This window comes from Pelophylax lessonae (genome assembly GCF_965119305.1).
Source record: "Pelophylax lessonae genome assembly, chromosome: 2".
Classification (NCBI taxonomy): Eukaryota; Metazoa; Chordata; class Amphibia; order Anura; family Ranidae; genus Pelophylax; species Pelophylax lessonae.
The window spans coordinates 110,869,161-110,894,928 of NC_138769.1; the positions used below are offsets into that span (position 1 = coordinate 110,869,161).

The 25,768-nt window shown below is 43.6% G+C and overlaps 1 protein-coding gene across 3 annotated transcripts in view; it reads right to left on the reverse strand.

The window, feature by feature from the left end:
- The window catches only part of ASB11 (ankyrin repeat and SOCS box containing 11), a gene marked incomplete at its 5' end in the record, with an annotated part of 45,706 nt that extends 20,195 nt beyond the window's left edge, over window positions 1-25,511 (reverse strand). Inside the window, 3 exons of one of the 3 annotated variants that reach the window (XM_082247834.1) lie at window positions 2,969-3,076; window positions 16,343-16,422; window positions 25,280-25,511. In XM_082247834.1, the coding sequence (XP_082103960.1) occupies window positions 2,969-3,076; window positions 16,343-16,422; window positions 25,280-25,511 (420 nt within the window). Of the gene's footprint in view, window positions 1-2,968; window positions 3,077-16,342; window positions 16,423-21,932; window positions 22,085-25,279 lie in introns of those variants that run through there. The other 2 variants (XM_082247835.1, XM_082247836.1) reach the window with 2 other exon arrangements.
- Window positions 25,512-25,768: the final 257 nt, after the last annotated feature.

The following is a 25,768-nucleotide window of genomic DNA, read 5'->3' on the forward strand; positions in this document are numbered from 1 at the left end:
GGCAACTCCACCTCCCCTCCTCCCTACTCTGTCATTCCTGTATACCCTGGTATAGTTATTTCCCAGTCATTTGAATCCTTGAACCACGTCACTGTAATTGCATCAAGGTTCAAGTTGTCCCTAGACATAAGAGCTGTCGGCTCATAAAGCTTGTTGCCTAAACTACCAGCATTAGTGTACATGACATGACAAGCACTGCCATCAGCCCAGTCATTACCAACACAAACCCTCACATGTCTTTCAAACAGCTGGGGATACAAATGCTCCTCATCAATTACATCTCTGCCCCCATTTCTCAGTTTAAATGCGTGTAAAAACAAAACTCCTAAATTCAATACTAAGAAGCTAAGTGCCCCTGTGTAAGGAATGCAGACCATCTCTTTTGTACAGCTCAATGTCAGACCACCTGATAGCATCAGGACTAACATAATCAAAACCTTTAGCTTTGCATCAATCCTTTAACCAAACACTGAACTCTGCTATACAAAGTACTTTCTCTCATTGTCCATTATGCACAGGTAACATAACTGTACACCCTAACTGTTGAAGGTCCTGGCCCAAATTCTTTATAAAAAACAAAACACAGAGCGCTACGAAGACCTCCAGCATATGAAGGGTGGATGAACAGAACTAATAAGCAGCTGAATCCAGGGAGGGGGGGGGGAGGGGAGGGAAGGAAAAAAGAGAAAAGGAAAAAATAAACACAGGCAATAAAAAGGGTTGTAGCTGCAAATGGACATAGGCATTAAATGGTACCATACAATAGGGGACAATGGGATATCATAAATAGGTTGATGATCCTAAAAGGGATAAAGTCCGTGGGCACTGAGCTGCTCTTCCACAGATGAGGAGGAAGAATCTGTATAGACAAAAAGAAGAGGGGAGAAGCGCTCTAAGTGCAGACAATTTATTGCAGATAACAAGGCAGGTAATATACACTCGCTAGACATGAAGACTGAAAAGCTGTATGTGTCAAAGCAATCCTGCAGAACCAGGGCCAAAGTGTATATATTAAAAAATCATCTAATATGATGTGATGAAAAAATAATAAAATAATAATTGTATCGTTTAAACCTGGAACGTTTTTACATGTTCTTCATAAGCCTTGATGAACCCGGGCTTATCCCTATTTTACATTTATTATATGTTTTGTATTGCCTAATTGTTTGCTATCACTGTGATAAGCGGTTGTCTAGGTTGTTTTTAATCTCTCCCATTGCTACAAAAATGTTTGATTGGTTAGGTCATTGCTCAGTGCTGTGGGCGGTTGCCATCCCCTTACTTCAGCTGTGCCTAATTATCCTCTTGTTCAGCACTACATAAAGCCCCACAGAGACTACGGCACTCTAGCACCTGATGAAAGAGCGCGCCGGGTGTAGAGGACCCCGCGCATGCTCAGAAACGCGTCGTGCATGCCGTAACACATCGGACAGATCCCACCATCCCTGTGGGTGAGAGTGCCTCCATCCATCACTCGTAACACGGAGCCGCAGATCCGAGCCGCTTGACCGCTCACCGCTGATGTTGTGGGAGACAGCCGGCTTTCTTCCCTCCCACCGCCAGTGACAGTACTGCATACGGCTTCCTGTGACCAGAGGACACCCTCCAGAGGATGGCTGCAGGATTGCTTTGACACATACAGCTTTTCAGTCTTCATGTCTAGTGAGTGTATATTACCTGCCTTGTTATCTGCAATAAATTGTCTGCACTTAGAGCGCTTCTCCCCTCTTCTTTTTTTCAAATTCTTTATAGAACTCACATTATTCTGAGACAAATAATGTGTGCCAAGGTGCACAACATCATCAACATTGCATTCTCCACAAGCTTTTTTGACAATTTTTAAAATGCACCTTTTATCTCTCCTAACAGTAGCACCAGGCAAACACTTAACTTCCTTTGACACTTCCACATGATTTCCTAAAGTAACACCTCCTTGGCTCCAGTGGCATGTTAGCTGCTAGGATTGCTTTTACAAGAGAGCTGACTGCCAGGTCTATAAAATGGTACCAGTATGATGCCTTCAGCTGCAGGCATCATCCATCATCCCAGTATAACTACTCAAACACCAGTGATGTACGGGTATGTCACTGGAGCAGAAGTGGATGTAGTTTATTGTATAACAAGCATCTATTGTCTGTGGGGAACTGAAAATTGCTAGATTACATTGTGTACATTCTGTAGCAAAGTCACAAATATAAATGCCAGTAATGCTATTCTAATCATTTCTGTAAAGAAGTTACTTCAGGTCACAAAAAACACTGGATTTGCCTACATCAATCCATGTCACCAAAATAAGCAATCATTAATTTTCATTACACCACCTGCAGCTACTCAAATTAATCCTTTAAGTCTCACTATTACGTTCATGTACAGTATATTTGCTGCCATCTTGTGAAGAACTTTAGTATTACACCTGCACACTTAAAGTAGAACTTTAGGTAAAACGTTCTTTGTTCGACTTAAAATAGCGTTAGGGACGTTTATAATCCTTGTAAGTTCTATTTTTGCCATCTTATTCCATTGGGTAGACTTACCTTCACTTCCTGTACTATAGCTAATCAGGAAGTGAGAGGAAATCCCTGCAAATTAAGGGAATCTCTTGGGAAACCCCAGATCACCAAAACTAGTGTCCCCATTGAAATATTTCCCCTCTACTACTTTTCCGGGGACAGAAATGATAATGGTAAACAGAACAAAGCAGAGTGGGAATCTCCCTAATGGGGACACAGACAGCAATAGCTCAGGTGTTCTAATCCATTTCCCCTCTATCCAAAACTAAAAAAATGTTTTACCTTTAGTTATACTCTTACAAATCATGCATCATTGATGAGCAGTGTAAACCATCATACTAACAAAACTTAATACATTAACCCTTAGAAGTTTACCTAAAATTGTTCTATATTTTGTTCATGCACTCTGTTAAAGCACAAGAAATAAAATACAAATGTCATAGTAAACAGAGACTTACGCGAGCTCCATTCTCTAGTAATACTTTGGCACAAGAGACATGGCCACCAAGGCACGCTTCATGAACAGGAGAAACTCTGTCTATGGTCAGAATGTTCACATTAAAACCCTAAAGTGAAAATATGTAGACTGTTATCAACATTCTATCAAAGTTTACAGACCAATAACTGCATGAGATATTGCAAACATGGTCTTTCAAGCTGAACTGAAGGAACTCCAGGAAAGCAGTCACTTTATAAAACGTGCTTCTCTTGTTTTACTGAGCCCTGGGAGTACAGTTATCATTATACTCCTCACGCTCTGACAGGGAAAATTATGCATTTCCATACAACAGCAGTCCTACCCACCTCTCCCTTCTGCTGTCCATTCACAGAAGGCTTTGTATTTTTTGTATATGTTCACATAATACAAAGCATTTTGTGAATGGGCAAGAGTTGAGGAGGGGCGGGCAGAGTGGCTGCACATGACTCCTCTGCTAAGAGAGCTGAGACCCAAAGGTCCTGCATCAAAGTGCCGGAAGTATAGCGATAGCTGTTCTCCCAGTGCTCAATAAAAGTGTAAATTGTAACTGAGGAGATAAGTTGAAATTCTAGACCTCAGCTTTAATTTAAGTTATTAGACTATTAGGCAGCCTTCCTCAACCATTTTTACATAGAGGAACCCTTAAAATTATTTTCATGTCTCAGAGATCCCCTGTTAAATTATAAAACATCTAAATTTCACAGCATGATTGACAAGCTGAAAATAGAACGATTAATAAAAATAAAGAATATAGCATACGTGGTGTAACGGACACGTACAGAAGATCATATTATAACACTCTTATTATCTTCTATAAGAAATATAAAAATTATTCTGAGTAATAATCATGAAATTAAACTATTAATAATAATGTACAGTATAATAAAAAATTGTACTGCCCTCTTACATTGGTGTTGGGTGGAAAATTGCTTCCTTACATTGGTGGTCATTGCAGTGGTCCCGTACATTAGTGGTAAGCGGGAGAAGGACCACCTTATAATGTTGATCAGTAGGAAGATTGCCCTCCTTACAAGATCATTGATGTCAGTGTTGATTAAGACAGAGAAACTCTTCATTGATCAAGGAACCTCTAACCACCTATAGGGTTCCACAAAACCCTGTCTGAGAACAGCTGCTATTAGACATTGCGGTAATAACATGGATAGAAGATCAAGCAGGGCTGCTGTTAGAAATCACAGTGGCCCCCCGTAAAGCCTACCTGACAGGGTCTACTCCCCCCGAAAATATCAAAACAATAATTTCATCAACAAATACACTAAAATCATTATTATTGGACACAAACATAACTTACAAAATTCCTGCTAAATCTAAATATGAATAAGCATCAAAACCTAATTTACACACAGAACTTTATTAACTCAATGCATTTTTACTATGAGTGCTGCAACCTGTACAGATATGAATTGGAGTTTTTTTTAATGTGGCTGGAGCTGTGTTCAGGCAGGCTATGTTACACTATAGGGATGCAGCAGCTATATGAACACAGCCACAGGTTCTAATTTGACAGACGTGTGGATGCAGGTATATGGCCCCAAACACAGACAGTAAGCATTCGGGGCCACTTACCCACGCCTATCAAATTAGGACCTGCGGCTGAGTTCAGGGCATCAGCTGCATCCCCATAGAGTAACTGACAGCTACAAATCGCTAACCCACCATGTATAGGCCAGACAACCTGTGTGAATGTGCCCTTAATCTTTTTAATGATTTTTTTTTTACTATTTTTAATTTTTTTTTTTACTATTTTTTTTTTCTCATCGCTGTTGGGGGTGGGGGCTTGGATGAAATATCAGGGGTCTAAGCAGACCCCTGACATCTCACCTTTAAGACAGAGAAAGGAATTGAAGACACAGATTCTCCAATTTCTTTCTTAGCACCCTCAGTATTGAAGATGAATGTACAGGAGGCAGAGGCGGCTGTTCATTCATAAACTGAAGCATAGTAAACACAATTTACTATGCTCAGATATCAATTGACGAAGGAGCGTTTTGTTCATTCAAAAAAGGAAGCGGCCCGCGAATGACATATTTACTGACCCCTTGGATTGGTGTGGCAGGGCGGGATGCCAATTATGGGAACAATGCATTGCGAGTCTCCCTCTAGTGCTGAAAGCCAGCAGGAGAGATAGGGGGAGAGACCGGCTTTCTACTACTGCAGGTAAAGCAGCACACTATAGAGTTCCTGAAATTGGCCCCTTGCCCCACCGCACCCATACCCCTCTCTGTTCAGACTCCCCTGTGTGCCAGAGGGCCCCCTACAGAAGGACCAGTGGTTCCCCCCTATTGGCGGCCCTGAGAGAAAGCACCAGCTACAGGATCCACACTTCTTTAGGAGAAGCTCAAACCCTGAATCGAGAACAATGTTTCTTTCTATCTCTGTCATTGCACAGATTGAATCTTCCTTATAATGTGACAAGGTTGCCAACCTCCCTCTGCATTTTTTACTGACAAAACATGGGAAATGTATTGATGGAGCACATTTTCTACTGACAACCTGAAAAATAATAGAACTCCTAGCAAAAACTAAGACAATCAATATTTAAAAAGTATAAACACGATATGGAAACACTGACAAAACGCATAACAAGTAATTTGCCTGGTTTACACTTACAAAAGTAAAAACAGCATATCAAATTATCAGCCCCTGATATTTACGGACAGTCGTAAAAGTCACTGATTTTTACAAACTGTCAGTAAATTTACTGATGGTTGGCAACCCTGTGGTTATTAGAGAAGAGGCTTTTATGCTGACAAGTTACTTCATATTTCACTTAGCTATAAATGACAATTTCTTTTCCACAACTATCTCTATTTTCAGTCATGTGGCTGTGACTTTGAAATTTCACTGGCTGACATTTCTGAGAATAACAGTTGAGATGGCAAAAAATGAATTGTAGTAATTAGTGACGTGACCACATAGGATGACATGCTGGTATTGAAGGTTGTTACAAAGAAATAAATAAGTAAATAAATGTAACTATTTAGGGAAAGGAAGGCTAATGACCACTTGTTCTGTATTTTGCAGCAGCAGGTGTCTAAGGTAGTAATTGCATACAGCAACAGTCTCTTCATGGGATTGTGGCCATCCATTCAGGAAACTGGATTTCTGACCAATAAACTTTTAGCTTTACACAGCATGTGGATTCCCCTTTAAACAATCTGTCAATGGAACCCTGCTGGCTGTTTGAGTCAGAGCATCATCCAGTCCTCCTCTCTCCCACCCTAACATTTTTCCTATTAATTATTGTTGCATTTTTTTTTAATAAAGAGAGGGTTGCATATTTGATGAGAATGCACCAAGCTAAGGCCCTATTGGCAAGATATCAGCCCAAATCAGATTGATCCTTGATATTGACATGCCTGATTCACCTATGCAGTTTCTAATTCATGTACCTTCCATCTCTCTTAGCCATTATCTCAAATGCATTTTGCCTCGCCTTCTAAACGCAGCACGGTGTCTGATTACAATCTATTGGAGAAAGACTCGTTCCCTGCCATCTGGAGAACAACATAAGGAATGGATGGCTACATGTAAAGGTTCTTACAGTAAGTTCTATGCTGTTTGTGAGCCAGGCCTTCTAGTCCAACATTAGTGCCTGACCTCACAAATGCGCTTCTGGAAGAATGGTCAAACATTCCCATAGATATATTTCTAAACCTTGTGGGCAGCTTCCCAGAAGAGTTGAAGCTGGTGTAGCTGCAAAGGGTGGGCCAACTCAATATTGAATTCTACAGAGGAAGACTGGGATGCCATTAAAGTTCATGTGCATGTAAAGGCAGGTGTCCCAATTTAATAATATAGTGTATATGTGATATGCTTCACATTTGCATTGATACTTTCAGTGTCTATGATCTGAATTGACTTGCCATTTATACCTATAGATCTGTGTCCCAACCTCGCTTGAGTGCTCCTAAATTTTTTTTTTTTTTTTTTTTTTTTACTTTATTTTGTGTTGTTTTGTTTATGAGTGCTTGCTTGCTCACTTTTCAGCATCAGTTACACAGCTGCTGATAATTCACATAACACGATGTGGTACTTCCTCAGACTGGCTCCCATAGTGGCCCATTCTGTTGTCCTCGGTAACTTCATACTGGTGTACAATTTCGTTCACTGTCAGCTGTATGCTTTATCATTTTGGCTACACTACTTTAAATTACCTTGGTATTTTCTTTGTTTTCTACTTAGGCCTCATGTACACTACAGCTGCTAAACAGATGTTTAGGACAGTGCAAGACTAGCCTACCTGGATACCGGGAAATTTCCTGGTAGCCCAGCAAGTCCCCCTGCCCTGTGGTTGTTGAAGGGTAGTGTCACCCGTAAAAAAAAGTGGCTGCGGCCAGCCCGACATGTCAACTGTGCATGCGCTGTAGGGGAAAGCCCCTACACGCATAGCCATTCTCAGGCAGATGGCGCATGCGCAGTAACGTGATGGAGCCGCCATTTTTAAATGTAAGGCGCCTCACAGATTGCCAAGTAAGACCCCCTCCGCAGCCCCTGTATCTCCTGTACCATGACGGCAGCCTCTGCATCTCCTGTACCATGCCCGCAGCCTCTGCATCTTCTACTTCTACTATTTGGGTTGCCACCTCATCCCTTTAAACCAGGACACAAATGAATTACACAGGTTCTGAGGCTAATCTAATGCAGATAAGGCACTAAGTGAATTTAATTACCACCTTAATCAGCCACAGAACATGTGTAATTAATGTGTGTCCTGGTTTAAAGGGATGAGGTGGCAAATCTATGTACCATGCCCGCAGCTTCTGCATCTCCTGTACAATGCCCGCAGCCTCTGACATCTCCTGTACCATGTCCGCAGCTTCTGCATATCCTGTACCATGCCCACAGCCTCTGCCATCTCCTGTACCATGTTTGCAGCCCCTGCATCGCCTGTACCCTGTCCGCAGCCTCTGCATCTCCTGTACCATGCCCGCAGCCTCTGCATCTCCTGTACCATGCCCGCAGCCCCTGCATCTCATGTACCATGTCCACAGCCCCTTCATCTCCTGCACTATGTCCACAGCCACTGCATCTCCTGTACCATGCCCCCAGCCTCTGCATCTCCTGTACCATGCCCGCACAGCCTATGACATCTCCTGTACCATGCCCGCACAGCCTCTGCATCTCCTGTACCATGTCCGCAGCCTCTGCATCTCTTGCACTATGCCCGCAGCCTCTTCCTCCCTTGTTCCATGCCGGCAGCCTCTGCATCTCTTGTACCATGCCCGCAGCCACTGCATCTCCTGTACCATGCCCGCAGCCTCTGCATCTCCTGTATCATGTCCGCACAGCCTATGACATCTCCTGTACCATGCCCGCAGCCTCTGCATCTCCTGTACCATGTCCACAGCCCCTTCATCTCCTGCACTATGTCGACAGCCTCTGCATCTCCTGTACCATTCCCCCAGCCTCTGCATCTCCTATACCATGCCCGCACAGCCTACAACACCTCCTGTACCATGGCCACAGCCTCTGCATCTCCTGTACCATGTCCGCAGCCTCCGCATCTCTTGCACTACGCCCGCAGCCTCTTCATCCCTTGTTCCATGCCTGCAGCCTCTGCATCTCTTGTACCATGCCCGCAGCCTCTGCATCTCCTATACCATGCCCGCAGCCTCTGCATCTCCTGTACCATGTCCGCACAGCCTATGACATCTCCTGTACCATGCCCGCAGCCCCTGCATCTCCTGTACCATGCCCCCAGCCTCTGCATCTCCTGTACCATGCCTGCACAGCCTATGACATCTCCTGTACCATGCCCGCACAGCCTCTGCATCTCCTGTACCATGTCCGCAGCCTCTGCATCTCTTGCACTATGCCCGCAGCCTCTTCCTCCCTTGTTCCATGCCGGCAGCCTCTGCATCTCTTGTACCATGCCCGCAGCCACTGCATCTCCTGTACCATGCCCGCAGCCTCTGCATCTCCTGTTCCATGTCCGCACAGCCTATGACATCTCCTGTACCATGCCCGCAGCCTCTGCATCTCCTGTACCATGTCCACAGCCCCTTCATCTCCTGCACTATGTCGACAGCCTCTGCATCTCCTGTACCATGCCCCCAGCCTCTGCATCTCCTATACCATGCCCGCACAGCCTACGACACCTCCTGTACCATGGCCACAGCCTCTGCATCTCCTGTACCATGTCCGCAGCCTCTGCATCTCTTGCACTATGTCCGCAGCCTCTTCCTCCCTTGTTCCATGCCGGCAGCCTCTGCATCTCTTGTACCATGCCCGCAGCCACTGCATCTCCTGTACCATGCCCGCAGCCTCTGCATCTCCTGTATCATGTCCGCACAGCCTATGACATCTCCTGTACCATGCCCGCAGCCTCTGCATCTCCTGTACCATGTCCACAGCCCCTTCATCTCCTGCACTATGTCGACAGCCTCTGCATCTCCTGTACCATGCCCCCAGCCTCTGCATCTCCTATACCATGCCCGCACAGCCTACGACACCTCCTGTACCATGGCCACAGCCTCTGCATCTCCTGTACCATGTCCGCAGCCTCCGCATCTCTTGCACTATGCCCGCAGCCTCTTCATCCCTTGTTCCATGCCTGCAGCCTCTGCATCTCCTGTACCATGCCCGCAGCCTCTGCATCTCCTGTACCATGTCCGCACAGCCTATGACATCTCCTGTACCATGCCCGCAGCCTCTGCATCTCCTGTACCATGCCCGCAGCCCCTGCATCTCCTGTACCATGCCCCCAGCCTCTGCATCTCCTGTATCATGCCCGCACAGCCTATGACATCTCCTGTACCATGCCCGCACAGCCTATGACATCTCCTGTACCATGTCCGCAGCCTCTGCATCTCTTGCACTATGCCCTCAGCCTCTTCCTCCCTTGTTCCATGCCGGAAGCCTCTGCATCTCTTGTACCATGCCCGCAGCCACTGCATCTCCTGTACCATGCCCGCAGCCTCTGCATCTCCTGTACCATGTCCGCACAGCCTATGACATCTCCTGTACCATGCCCGCAGCCTCTGCATCTCCTGTACCATGTCCACAGCCCCTTCATCTCCTGCACTATGTCGACAGCCTCTGCATCTCCTGTACCATGCCCCCAGCCTCTGCATCTCCTATACCATGCCCGCACAGCCTACGACAGCTCCTGTACCATGGCCACAGCCTCTGCATCTCCTGTACCATGTCCGCAGCCTCCGCATCTCTTGCACTATGCCCGCAGCCTCTTCATCCCTTGTTCCATGCCTGCAGCCTCTGCATCTCTTGTACCATGCCCGCAGCCTTTGCATCTCCTGTACCATGTCCGCACAGCCTATGACATCTCCTGTACCATGCCCGCAGCCTCTGCATCTCCTGTACCATGCCCGCAGCCCCTGCATCTCCTGTACCATGCCCGCAGCCCCTGCATCTCCTGTACAATGTTCGCAGCTCCTGCATCTCCTGTATTATGCCAGCATCCTCTACATCTCCTGTAACATGCCCACAGCCTTGGACATCTCCTGTACCATGCCTGCACAGCTTCGGAAATCTCCTGTACAATGCCCACAGCCCTTTTATCTCCTGTACCATGTCTGCAGCCCCTGCATCTCCTGTACCATGCTCACAGCCCCTGCATCTCCTGTAACATGCCCGCAGCCCTTGCATCTCCTGTACCATGTCTGCAGCCCCTGCATCTCCTGTACCATGCCCGAAGCCCTTGCATCTCCTGTACCATGCCCACAGCCTCTGCATCTCCTATACCATGCCCGTAGCCTCTGACATCTCCTGTACCATGTCCGCAGCCTCTGACATCTCCTGAACCATGTCCGCTGCCTCTGCAGCTCCTGTACAATGCCCGCAGCCTCTGCAGCTCCTGTACAATGCCCGCAGCCTCTGCATCTCCTGTACCATGTCCGCACAGCCTATGACATCTCCTGTACCATGCCCGCAGCCTCTGCATCTCCTGTACCATGCCCGCAGCCCCTGCATCTTCTGTACCATGCCCTCAGCCTCGGCATCTCCTGTACAATGTCCGCAGCTCCTGCATCTCCTGTATTATGCCAGCATCCTCTACATCTCCTGTAACATGCCCACAGCCTTGGACATCTCCTGTACCATGCCTGCACAGCCTCGGACATCTCCTGTACCATGCTCACAGCCTCTGCATCTCCTGTACAATGCCCACAGCCCTTTTATCTCCTGTACCATGTCTGCAGCCCCTGCATCTCCTGTACCATGCTCACAGGCCCTGCATCTCCTGTAACATGCCTGCAGCCCTTGCATCTCCTGTACCATGTCTGCAGCCCTTGCATCTCCTGTACCATGCCCGAAGCCCTTGCATCTCCTGTACCATGCCCACAGCCTCTGCATCTCCTATACCATGCCCGTAGCCTCTGACATCTCCTGTACCATGTCCGCAGCCTCTGACATCTCCTGAACCATGTCCGCTGCCTCTGCAGCTCCTGTACAATGCCCGCAGGCTCTGCAGCTCCTGTACAATGCCTGCAGCCTCTGCAACTCTTGTACCATGCTCACAGCCTCTGCATCTCCTGTACCATGCCTGCAGCCTCTGCATCTCCTCTCCCATGCCCGTAGCCTCTGCATCTCCTGTACCATGCCCGCAGCCTCTGCATCTCCTGTACCATGTCCGTACAGCCTATGACATCTCTTGTACCATGTCCAAAGCCCATGCATCTCGTGTACCATGTCCGCAGCCTCTGACATTTCCTGTACCATGTCCACAGCCTCTGAATCTCTTGCACCATGCCCGCAGTCTCTGCATCTCCTCTACAATGCCCACAGCCTCTGCAACTCTTGTACCATGCCCACAGCCTCTGCATCGCTTGTACCATGCCCCCCAGCCTCTGCATCTCCTGTACCATGCCCGAAGCCTCTGCATCTCCTGTACCATGTCCGCACAGCCTATGACATCTCCTGGACCATGCCCGCAGCCTCTGACATCTCCTGTACCATGCCTGCAGCCTCTGCATCTTCTGTACCATGCCTGAAGCCCCTACATCTCCTGTATTATGCCAGCAGCCTCTGCATCTCCTGTGCCATGCCCGCAGCCCCTGCATCTCCTGTAACATGCCCGCAGCCTCTACATCAACTGTACCATGCCTGCACAGCCTCGGACATCTCCTGTACCATGCTCGCAGTCTCTGGATCTCCTGTACCATGCCCCCACAGCCTCTGAAATTTCCTGTACCATGCCTGCAGCTCTTGCATCTCCTGTACCATGCCCGCAGCCCCTGCATCTCCTGTACCATGCCCGCAGCCCTTGCATTTCCTGTACCATGTCTGCAGCCCCCGCATCTCCTGTACCATGCCCGCAGCGCCTAGGACCACCTTCTTTACCATGTCAACACTTTTACCACTTTTAACAGGAATTTGCTCTTATATTTAAAGCCCTATGCGCTTTCATATCTGTCTTATCTATATATAATACACTCTTCAAACGCATGGTTTTCCCTTTTATGAACATGAAAATTACAACGTTATGTGTTTGGGCTGGTATAATAATGCTATGGGACTGGTATGAAATCATTTCCAGGGCTGAATTTTATTCTCAGTCCGGCTCTGGTTTAGGAGCAGTTGGGCAGTTTTTTTTTTCAGCAGCCCCTGAACTCTCCTCTAGGTTATCTTATGTGTACATGTAGTAATAGTTTAGAGGCAGAAAAATTGCGTTCAGGACTGTAGTTTACTGGCATTTCAAATGGCAAATGCTTGTAAATGCGTGTAAACGCGGTATAGGCGTTTTTAAGGGTGAAGGCATTTCTGATAATTTTTGAACATATAAAAATGTTGAAAAACACAAATTTCACCACATGCTGCTGCCTGCATCAATGGATGAGTCCAGTAGCGATGAACTCTAGTTCTCTCACGGGATTTCCTAGGAGCCTCAGCAATATCAGGAGCATTTCCTCACACATGCTCATGATGGGATCCATAGTGAAAACACAAAAATTAAGATGGCTATCTATGAGCACACTATTGCTGCTGCTCGCTCTTCTTTCACAGAATGGCTGAAATAGTTAATAATTGACTTGTTTCCTGAGGTTATTCTAAAACAACGCTACTAACCTTAAAATGCTCATAACCGCTGCTAAACTCGCATAAAAGCTGTAAAACTGACGTTTTTCACTGTCGGTTTGCAGCGGTCACATTTTCAGCGTTCAGAAAAGGTTTTAGACCTCTCTGTGTACATGAGCCCATATACTGTATGTTTGAAAATCTTCCTTAAAGCGTAACTCCTCTTTTGTTAAGAAAAAAAACATTCCCCTCTGGGTGATCTCTGTACATTACAAGGATATCAACAAACGTTGTAGCAGATTTCTACCTTTTGTTATTCTGAAGAAATCCCTGAGTGTTTGTCTGTGTTCATGTGGGAAAGTGAGTCTAATGGGAGCGGTTTCATAATTATCAATCAGCTGTGCACCTGCACATCTCTAATGAGGGAAGCTGCTGGGCCTGAATCCCTTTAGCCATGATTTCCTATTGAAAGTATCTCACCAAAAATAACATTTTTGTTGTAGAGTTTGCCTGAAATCTAACTTGAATCTTAGGGCAGACTTCTGGGAAAATTGATGAGCCAATCAAACAAGCAGGAAATTATGTTTCTGGGGTGTGGTCAGTACACATTCTGTATACAGAACAACTCCAGGTAGCCATATTGCATTGCATTTTCAGAAAATTACATTGGCTGTAGATTGAAAAGGAAAGGTCATTTTTCATAACATTCAATTACAATATGACTTGTGTTGCAATTGTAAACACTATATTATTTTTTCCTTATTTGCTATTTTTTTTTCCCACATGAAAGTGGAGTTATCCTTTAACCTCTTCAGCTCCGAAAGGTTTAACCCCCTGAATGACCAGGCCATTTTTTGCCATACGGCACTGCGTTGCTTTAACTGTCATTTCACAGTTGTGCAACACTGTACCCAAATAAAATTGATGTCTTTTTTCCCCCCCACAAATACAGCTTTCTTTTGGTGGGATTTGATCATCTCTGCAGTTTTTTTTTTTTTGCGCTATAACCAAAAAAAGACCGACAATTTTGAAAAAAAAAAAACAATATTTTTTACTTTCTGCTATAAAACATTCCCAATAAAAAATTAAAAAAATTCAAATTCTTTCAGTAAATTAGGCCAATATGTATTCAGCTACATATTTTTGGTCAGAAAAATCCTAATAAGTGTATTTTGATTGGTTTGCCCAAAAGTTATAGCGACTACAAACTATGGGATCGATTTATGACATTTTTATTTTTATTGTTTTTACTAGTAATGGCGGCGATCAGCGATTTTTACCGGAAATGCAGCATTGTGGAAAATAAATCTGACATTAAGTGATACTTTTTGAGGACCAGTGACACCAATACAGTGATCAGTGCTAAAAAAAAAAAAAAAAATACACTGTTACTGTATAAATGACACTGGCAGGGAGGGGATTAACACTAGGGGCGATCAAGGGGTTAAGTGTGCTCCTAGCGAGTGATTTCTAACTGTGTGGTGGATGAATGTGCTAGAGAAAAAGAGATATCATTGTTTAAGCTTAGCTGAAACACAAGATTAGGGATGATCGAACGGTTCGGTCGACCGGCCGAATTCCGAACTTTTTGCTGAAAAAGTTCGGAATTCGGCAACCAGAACTGACCAGAATGCAATGGGACAGGAACTGGGCTTTAAAAGCCCGTGATTGGACCAGAACCATCAGTAAAAGCCAATTGAGGGGGCAGGAGGATGCTAGGAATGTGATTGGAGTGACTAGGGCGTCCAGAGGCCAATCAGTAGTGAATATGCCCCCCAGTATATAAGATAGCCCCGCCAAATCTCTAGCACTTTAATACAGGGCTGTGGAAGAGAGTGGAAGCAGTTCTGTTACTCCTGCTTCAAAAGTGTCATTTAGCAATTATTAGTGTGAGGAAAGGGATATCTAGTGTAGTTAGGGTACTATTTTCCACTATAGTTAGATTCAATAATCTAGTTTCTGTAGGGAAAGTGTTAAGTGTCAGGGTGACCGTAGTGTAGTGTAGGGTGAACTGACTCTGACTGCTATGGCAGGGTGACCAAACTCTTCCATGTCAGGGTGACCGCCATAGAAAAAAGATTGTTTGTATTAGAATTGCAGTAGAGCAGGGTAGTGGCTCCGCTACTTTTACACCAGGCCGTTTTTGTTTCAGGCGTTTTATTGGTCTTTTTTGTGGGCATAACATCTGAACTTCTGTATAGGGGTATATATACACACACACACACACACACACACACACGTATGTATATATGCACATACACACATATAGGTGTGAAAGTAGCGGAACCCTATGCCTGCGCTAATGAAATTATTTGCAGGCATAGGGCTCCGCTCCTATCACACCTATATGTGTGTATGTGTATATATACATATATGTGTGTGTGTGTGTGTGTGTGTATATATATATACCCCTATACAGAAGTTCAGATGTTATGCCTGCCTCCAAAGACGCCTAAAAAATGCCCAAAAAAACCGCCTGCAACAACACACCTGGGCGTTTTTGTTGCAGCCGTTTTTTTTGGGAATTTTCTGGGCGTCGTTGGAGGCAGGCATAACATCTGAACTTGTGCATAGGGGTATATATATACACACACACACACACACACATGTATGTATATATACACATACACACATATAGGTGTGAAAGTAGCAGAACCCTATGCCTGCGCTAATGAAATTATTTGCAGGCATAGGGCTTCGCTGTGCAGGCATAGGGCTGTGTGCCACAGTAGATATGCGGTGGGCCGTCCCGAAGTGGTTAAATATAATGTACACAAAAAAAAAATGGATAAAAAAGAAATAGAAATTGGATGGTTATTTAGCTTAGAGCTGAATGGATACGATTTAGGAAACATGGTGGTTTAGGTAGGCCTTAGCTGTTAGAGCTAAGCCTATTATGTTTGGTTATAAATTGTTTGCAGTTTAATTAATATTGCATTGGGTAATCCCTTTTAATAATTAACCTTTGCAAGCCCAATAAACTTGTCTTATGTTCATTTATGTATATGCCTCTTATTTCCTGTGTTTCGTCCAATGATTGCTACAGCTTGTTTCTTTGGAGGCTTTGCCTGAAAGTTCATCTATGCTTGGCTTTGTTCTCTTTTACATCATTCATAATCTTACTTTCTCTATAATATCCACTGGTATTCATACAACCAATTTCTATTTCTAACAAGTCTGAATGATCCCTATTGGTTCTTAAAAATGTTATTATGGTTAGTGCCATTATACAGCCACAAAATAAAGGTCTTTGGGTTATAAGTTTATTCTCTCTGTGTTATTGGGTAACTGAGCTGTTAAGTTCACATTTTTTTGTTTAATTAAACCCAATTTGTAGACTGCATTTGTCTGTACATACCTGAGCTATTAGCGTTTTCAGAGTAAGAAGTCTTCCATGAAATGCAGCATCATGTAGTGGAGATCGGTCTGCCCAAGAACCTGAGGAAATATTTTTAGTGAAAACCACATCATCCAGATCTTTATAGCCATATAAGACATGTGAGTTTACACTGGTCAGTTGTTTACTATACAAATCAGCTAAGTTCCACAAGGCTGAAACGAACACATAAAGGGGTATCTATCCCAAACGGGTAATAGGAAATCCACAGTCGGATCACAAGGTGGAAAAAACAGGACTATACGATACCCAATATATAAACAGCAAAACAAGAAAAGAAAAAAGAAGGAATAACAGTAAAATAAAAATTATATAAACTTTATTCATACAAAAAAAGCCAAAAAGGCCCTAAAATAGACAGTCATAAGTACCGTATACTCTGGCGTATAAGACAAATTTTTAACTTTAAAAACATCCCCCAAAAATCGTGGGGTTGTCTTATAAGCGGAGTATAAAATGTGAGGACTACTTTACATAGTTCATTTGGGCCAAGCTGGCCCAAAACGAACGTCCCTACTCTCTCAACCTGCTGGATGTGCGGTAATACTGTATATACCATAGCTTTGGCTACAAACAGTATACCACACTGAGCCAATCACGGTGAGCGATGTATTCTATTAATGAATACAAAGGCTGCTCGGATTGGCGGATTCAGAGAGGCGGGCTGATGATGTTACAAACTCCGACTCAGCCAATCTGAGCTGGCTTTGAACTTATTAATAGAATACATCACTCGCCGCGATTGGCTCAGTGCGGTATACTGTATGTACCACATACCTCCACTGTGTCTTGTAAACTCGGTTTTACCTCATGTATTTACAGTCTTTCATAGGTTTGCATTGTTTTTACTATACACTTATGATTGTCTATTTTAGGGTTTTTTTGTACGAATAAAGTTTATATAATTTTTATTTTACTGTTATTCCTTCTTTTTTCTTTTCCTCTTTATACATTGGGTATTGTATAGTCCTGTTTTTTCCCCATGTGATCCCATTGTGGATTTGCTATTTTCAGTTGTTTACTATCTTACAGTAAAAATCGGGAAAGATATTTTCAAGTTCACAGGAACAAATAACGACATTGTAATATAATTGTTTTGTTTAAAATTCAAGTCCTTGGCCATTAAACCTCTAGTGATGCCTGACACCATGATTGATATAAACTTAACATAAGTGATGCAAAAAAATTAAAAGATTACCTTTAAATATGTTGACGTGACATGATCATGCATCAATGTAATCATAATTGAAATCACCATGGGCCACAATTTCAAAGTGTCTGAACAAAGAACTGATTGTTGTTGGTCAATTCTGCTCTCGAGAAAAATGTTTTTGAATCTGACAAGTTTGCAAAAGATAACACAAACAGTGTATAGTTCAAGTATCATTAACCACTTAACCTCCAGAAGGTTTTACCCTCTTCATGATCAGGCCATTTTTTGCTATTCAGCTAATTTAACTGGCAACACTGTAAGCCTTTTAAAATTTAAATCCTTTCTTTCACTCAAGTGGAGCTTTTATTTGGTGGCATTTGATCACCACTGGGTTTTTTTTATTGTTTGAAAAAAAAAAAAAAAAAAGCAAAAATAAAAAATAAATAATAAATAAATAATATTTTTTACTCTAAATCATATCCAATAAAATCAATTTTCTTCATAAATTTAGGCCAAAATGTATTCAGCTACATGTCTTTGGTAAAAAAAAAAAAAAAAAAAGAATCCTAATAAGTGTACAATATATTATCAAAAGTATTGGAATGCCTGCCTTTACATGCACATGAACTTTAATGGCATCCCAGTCTCAGTCCATAGGGTTCAATATTGAGTTAAGCCCACCCTTTGCAGCTATAACAGCTTCAACTCTTCTGGGAAGGCTGTCCACAACGTTTAGGAGTGTGTCTATGGGAATGTTTCTTCAAGAAGCGCATTTGTGAGGTCAGGCACTGATGTTAGAGAGAAGGCCTGGCTCGCAGTCTGCACTCGAATTCATCCCAAAGGTGTTCTATCGGGTTGAGGTCAGGACTCTCTGCAGGCCAGTCAAGTTCCTCCACCCCAAACTTGCTCATCCATGTCTTTATGGACCTTGCTTTGTGCACTGGTGCGCAGTCATGTTGGAACAGGAAGGGGCCAACCCCAAACTGTTTCAACAAAGTTGGGAGCATGAAATTATCCAAAATGTCTTGGTATGCTGACACCTTAAGAGTTCCTCTTACTAGAACTAAGGAGCCAAGCCCAAACCATTAAAAACAATCCCACACCATAATCCCCCTCCACCAAATTATTTGGACCTTTTTAAGTTTTCTTTTTACAATTCTTTTTTTAAACATACTTTCATCAGAAGTCACTTTCACTCATCAGTAGTACACGGTAATGATAGTGACACTGTACTAACCGGGGGGGGGGGGGGGGGGTGGCTGTAATTAGGGATGATCACTGTAACTGTCACAAATGGGTTTAATTCATAAGAGCTGTAATTATTATTGTGATGCTGTGATCGGCCCACAGCTATCATAGGATACAGGGTACTTGGCACAGGTACCATGTGATAGATGGGCCTATCACAGCATCACAATATTAAAGCGGAGTTCCACCCAAAAGTGGAACTTACGCTTTAGGGAGTCCTGACCCCCCGACATGCCACATTTGGCATGTCATTTTTTTTGGGGGGGGAGCGGGTACCTAGTTTTGACAGGTACCCGCTCCCACTTCCGCTCGGAGCGCCGCGGCGCCCTGAGCGGAAGTTCTCCTCTCCCCCTCCCTCCCTGCAATCTTCTGGGACAAGTCAGAGGTCCCAGAAGATTGCCGGCCAATCACGGCGCGCAGCGCGACTCGCGCATGCGCAGTGGGTACCCGGCTGTGAAGCCGCAAACTGTAACAGCCGGGTGCCCACAGCAGTGATGCCGGCGCCGAGGGAGAGGATCGAGGCTTCCGGCGGCCGCATCGCTGGACCGTTGGACAGGTGAGTAAATGGCTGGAACTCCGCTTTAAGCAGAGCCGTTATTGATAAAACCCATTCATAACAGTTATGTTTACACTGTGATTATGTGTTCGCATGACAGCTGGGTACTGTGAGCCACAATCTGCTGTGTCCAGGGGACACAGCGGTTGTGGGAGTGGCGAGCAGCATGCCCCAGGGGGGGCGTGCCAATGTGCATGTGCAGGACAACGTACATGTTACCTGGCCTGTAGCTGCTGCCTGCTAGCAGCAAAACTACTATGGGCAGGCAACAAGTGGTTAAGCTCACATCATTAAAAACTATTAATAAATGCTGTATTACATGCTGTTCATAATCACCCAGTCACTATGGGATTTGTTTTCTGTATTCTGCAAAAAACCTGGTTCTGATGTTCTCCATCTCTTCCACATGGCTATGTCCCCCACTGCAGATTTTTGCAGAGCAGTGTTGGCAGCTAGAGCAAAGCTCAGTTTTCAGTGAGTTTTCTACCCTGAACATTTCCTCCCTATCACCTCTGAGCAGCTATGTGACTATAGAGTCACACTTGTGGGTGTATACACAGTGGTAAATGACAGCAAACTCCCTCCCTCCTCTTCCATGCCCACTAACCAGCTAAACATAAAGGAGATGGGATATTACATCTATATTGGAGGTTTCACCTCCCAGTTATTCTAAAACACAGGCTGGAGGGGCATGACACAGCCTGTGACTAGCAGAAATCCGCCCACACCATGTTATTGCAAAAAAATAAAAATTATTTAATTTCAAATATATATTTGTATGACAATTTAAAACCGTTTATTGATATTAATGACTTCGTTTTACTTTGTATCCCAAAGGTTGTTTTTTTTTTTTTTTGTTAACATGTGACCAGCAGCAGAGGACTAAAAGCTTCTCCTGCCATTGTTTCCCTGCAGACAGGCTGGGAAAGAGCTGGGTCATATGACAGCTGTATGCATATAGATTAGAAAAAATAGGTACTTCGATGTTTGTTTGTTTTTTTAATTAAAATAATCACAGTGCCATCATCCACATACAGAAAGAGAAGGGAAAATGTATATTAAGCAGTGTGTGTTTAGTATTCTTTTAAGCCACCGCCAACATACAGTATGTGGCCATTCTTTTTACAAATATACCTCCTACCACATGTAGTGTAGATGCCACAAGGATTTGACTGTATACATTCAGCTACAGCCACTCAAATGTCCAATATTTTCCTCTTAATCTCAGAGTGTCACCTGTAAAGTATTAATCAAATGTAAATGGTGGATGGGTCTAGATCAGCCATCCTCAACCAGTGCTCTGCGGAACTCTACAGTTCTTCGGGCTGTGGTTGATTGACCTTCCTTTTGATGATTCCGGCATAGTCCAGAGCCAACACCACTTGGCACAGTCAGAGGCATGACACCATTGATCTTTAGTGGTGGCATTCTAACCACTTCTGTAGGTCCTTTATTTGACCACCAATGTAAGCAGCATTTTTCCCACTGAACCCTGATGAACTGATTTTGCAGGGGTTGCACGAAACCTCAAAATTTAGCTTAAAGGCTTTCTCCAGGGTAAAAAGGTTGGGAAAGGCTGGTTTAGATAATACCACTTCCGGGATGGCATTTTCATGAAGTTCAATTCCTGAGAGCTAACGGTGTTCTAAGCCAATTCTACTGCTGAATCAACAGGGCGTAGGTCTAGCATATAAAGAAAACAGAGCAAGCACAAGATCCTCTGCCCCAAGGGACTCAAGTAATTGTTACTGGGAAACACAGAGTGAAAAAACCTCTACCAAAAGATTACACATTTACATTTTAGGGTGTTCTGGTCATTCCACCCCTCTTTTATCAAATCAACAGTTCATAAACCGTCTATAAGCATCCAAAGTGAATGCTACCCATCCTTTTTACACTACATGCAGAAGGACCTGTTAAAGTTTACGGTACTAACTGTGACCACATACTTCATGTTTTCTTTCCTATATCAGAATATAGGGAAAGGGGCATATCTAATTCTTTATTTTGACCGGTATATCCTGATTTAAAGAGGTAGTAACCTGCGGCATTGGAAAAAAAAAATTGAAATATCGCAAACTACCACAATATGAAATAGTTACCTTAGAACGAAGCCCTGCAGCATTGCGATATCACCGCTAACGGGGCTTCCATCTTCACCCCCGTCTTCCTTCTGGATTCACGGGCTCCGGCAGCTTTAATGGCCAAGCCATGTTGACGACGTGGGAGCCAGGGCCACGGCACAGCGCTTTGAAGGAACAGCACGGGTATGCCATTCCTTCAGACCGCATGCGCCGGTGACATCACTGGCTGCTGATCGCTAGAATATCTCCTAAGCAGTTCACGTTTAGGAGATTTACCTTTTACCTACAGGTAAACTTTATTATATGTCAAAATAAGGGTTTCTTACTACTTTAATTACAGTATGTGTTCTACATATCCAGTGGCATCAAAATACTAATTAATATTACAGAGTGTAGTAAATACAACTACAAGGTGTGGGTTTGACTGATTTTGTTCAATGATCGGCAGCCATTTAACTGCTCTGCATTTGTAACTCTGCTGAAAGGTTAGTAAAAGTTTTAAGAACATACCTCCCTGGAAGGTGTGACAGATATGATCGCCATAAAGTGCATTTCTCAATGCCCATGGTAGTGAAGTTAGTCCGAGCCTTTCTGAGGCCTCTGCAACAGCATGAAGAACCATTTCTGTGTGTGCAGACATCTTATCACTAGTACTGCCGCAAGCTCAGCGTAATGACTAAACAACATCACATGACTGGGATCAGTGGCCACCTTACAGCAGTACCGGTATCAAATCTCCAGACTAGAGCCAGAAGCAGCAACACTAGAAACACAGTTTAGATTTAGGGATTGCTCTGCAGGATTTCATGGTAATACGGATTAGACTTGTTGTTGCACTGTTATGCATTACATATGATTGAATCACAGTCAAATATAAATGCATATCATGTTTTTTTTTTTAATGGTGCCAGCCTCATTTAGTCTTTACCTGGGTTAGGTGTTGTCGGTTTAGCTGCATTTCAAGAACACTGTCCAGGATCTGATTAGACCCAAAAAGCGCAACTTAACACAGTAAATGCATCTGAGCATGGCTAAAAGCAGGAACATTAAGCACAGAAAAAAAGTGATCTGGAAGGTATAAAAGTTGTTATACTTCCCAGATCACTTTCCCTGCATTTATAAAAGGTAAATGCAGCAGTGTCAATGTGAATGAGGCCTCCCTATAGCAGTTGAAGGAGCAGGTCACATGTACCCATAATAGAAATAAAGATTTTACTTGGGATGGCTGATGGATGGCCTGGGTTGGCTGATGGATGGCTTAGGATGGCTGATTAATTATCTGATGTGACAGCCAGGCCCACTACAAATGTTATTAACACATGCTGAGTGCTTCCTGTTCGTATGCAAGCTCTATAATGCTCTGTGCAATAGGATTTGCAGAATGCTGCATGCCTGTAGAAGCCGACCCAAGAACAAAAATATCATATTTAGCCCAACAGTGACATGCTTTAATTGAAAATCTAACAGCCACCAATAAAGGATTTCCACGATACATCGACCACCAAGGCATATTTATATTTCCAGCATCAGCTTAGCCTGTATATCACATCATAGACGCAGCAGAGCTAAAGCTAAATTCCAGGCCGATAATAAAAAGCAATAATTGACGAGGTTATGAATTAAAAAAAAAAACAGTAACTGCTTGATTTTATTTTTACAGTACGTCTTGTCAAGACAGCCCATTGATATTAATGGCCTGTCAACACATCAAAATGCCCCCCTCCCCCCCCCAAAAAAAAAAAATTGGACATGCCACAAAATGTTTTTGTCGTGTGCTGCAACGCATGTGCATTGCTCTACTGTGTTGGGATGCCAGTCAAAATAATTGGCATCGCATGACAGAAACACATTGCAGCACATTCCCACAACACATACACTATATTTTCAAAAGTATTGGGACACCTACCTTTACACGCACATGAACTTTAATGGCATCCCACCCTTTGCAGCTATAACCGCTTCTATTCTCCAGGAAAGGCTGTCCAAAAGGTTAAGAAGTGTATCTATGGGAATGTTTGACTATTCTTCCAGAAGCGCATTTGTAAGGTCAGGCACTGATGTCGGACTAGAAGGCCTGGCTCGCGTTCTAATTTATTCCAAAGGTGTTCTATCAGGTTGAGGTCAGAACCAGTGCAGGCCAGTCAAGTTCCTCCACCCCAAACTTGCTTATCCATGTCTTTATGGACCTTGCTTTGTGCACTGGTGTGCAGTCATGTTGGAACAGGAAGGGCCATCCCCAAACAGTTCCCACAAAGTTGGGAGCATGAAATAGCCCAAAATGTCTTGGTATGCTGACGCCTTAACAGTTCCCTTTACTGGAACTAAGGGGCCAAGCCCAACCCCTGAAAACTACAACCTCACACCATAATCCCCCCTCCACCAAATACTTTGGACAGGTGCACAAAGCACTGCACAAAGCACTGCGGCTGAATTAAAACATTTCTGCAAAGAGTGGGCCAAAATTCCTGCATGGTGATGTCAAAGACTCATTGTCAGTTGTTGCAAATGCTTGATTGCAGTTGTTGCCAAGGGTGGCACAACCAGTTATTAGGTTTATGGGGCAATTACTTTTTCACACAGGGCCAGGCAGCTTTAGACATATGGTTTGAATAAATTAAATTGTTTAAAAACTGCATTTTGTATTTACTCGGGTCATCTTTGTACTATTAAAATTAGTTTGATGATCTAAATAATTAAGGTGTGACAAATATGCCAAAAATATTCAAAACACATTTACAGCACTGTGACTAGTGGGCCTATTTAAGCAAAGATTTTCTATTCATTAAACTTTTTTTTTTCCTTTTTAAAAATGTAGGGCTCTTGTGCACTGGCTTGCTGAGTCTGCTCAAAATAAACTCTAGCATATCCCCCCCCCCCTCTTCCTGGAAGACCAGGCGCAGCTTATAGCCACTCCTAAACATGAATAGCTTTGTGTTGCTATACTTATTTATACGCTAAATGCGATAGTTTTAGCGAGTGTACCAGTGTATACCTGAGTGGCTGTATGCAGCACCTTGGCTTCCAGTGTGGGGGAAATATGCCGGAATTTGTCTTGCGGGGGTTCAGGTTGCCTGTGTGCCCATAAAGATAGCGCGTAATTAGCTGGTATAGAAAACATTCCTCCATTTTACTACTTGTTATACAGGAGACCAAATACTGTGCCCTACTTGTATAAGCAAGGATAAGATATGCCAGAGTGGCTGTATGCAGCACCTTGGCTTCCAGTGTGGGGGAAATATGCCGGAATTTGTCTTGCGGGGGTTCAGGTTGCCCGTGTGCCCATAAAGATAGCGCGTAATTAGCTGTTATAGAAAACACTCCTCCTTTTTACTACTTGTTATACAGTAGACCAAATACTGTGCCCAACTTGTATAAGCAAGGATAAGATATGTGCAATAGTCCTTTGCCTTTGCAACATGATCATAGAGGATGTGACATCTTGGTAAACAAGCTTTTGCTACACTGCAGGCCCACATCCTACCTTACTGCTTCATCTAAGCTAAGTACCTGCAGTATAAACACATACTTCCAGTGGATAAATAGAAAGTAATTCTAATAGAGAAAACTAATAATTTACACCAAATGTCTGCTCTGTATCAAATGTCTGTATAATACAATACACCAATAAGCATCATAAATTAAATGGATACCGAAGAAAAAACAGCTTGTTATGCTTTACCTAGACTCACCATCAGCCATATTAATGTATGTGTTATTATAAACTCTCACAAGGAAGCATAGCACATTGTTAATTATGTTAACAATGTATGTATATGTACTAGACAGCCTATTGCAAACTGCCACAGAAGGCATTATGGTTCATATAATTTTAATCTTATTATACAGAATTATGTTACCTTGTACAATTCCATAGATCTCCTCTGCTATTCTGGCAGCTTCCTTCCGATTGCCTCGCACAATGTAAAAATGTGTGAGCACACACAAGGACACCTTGATTAAAAGTTTAAAACAGAACAGGGCAAATATTGCCACATAGATATTAGTAAGAGCCAGGAACACAGAACTGGCCTCCATTGTAGCAAACGGTCCAGCTAAACAGCTTGTAGTGTAGCGATCTATTTTTGGCATCTCTGAAAGTCTATTTTAGAACTTTCCACTCTGACTACACAGAATGGCTCCCACTGTGCAATAAAACCTAAATGTAAATTAAAAGTATTAGATCAGGCTCAACCCTGTGCCAATCTGTTGTTCTGGTACCCCAAAAAAACTGATTTGAAACACAAATCAAATAGTATAAGACAACCATGCGCAATCAAGGTTCCTTGGAAAGGTCCCTCCAGAGGTTGATAGGGGATTCCTTGAGCTGTGATGGATTAACCTATTAT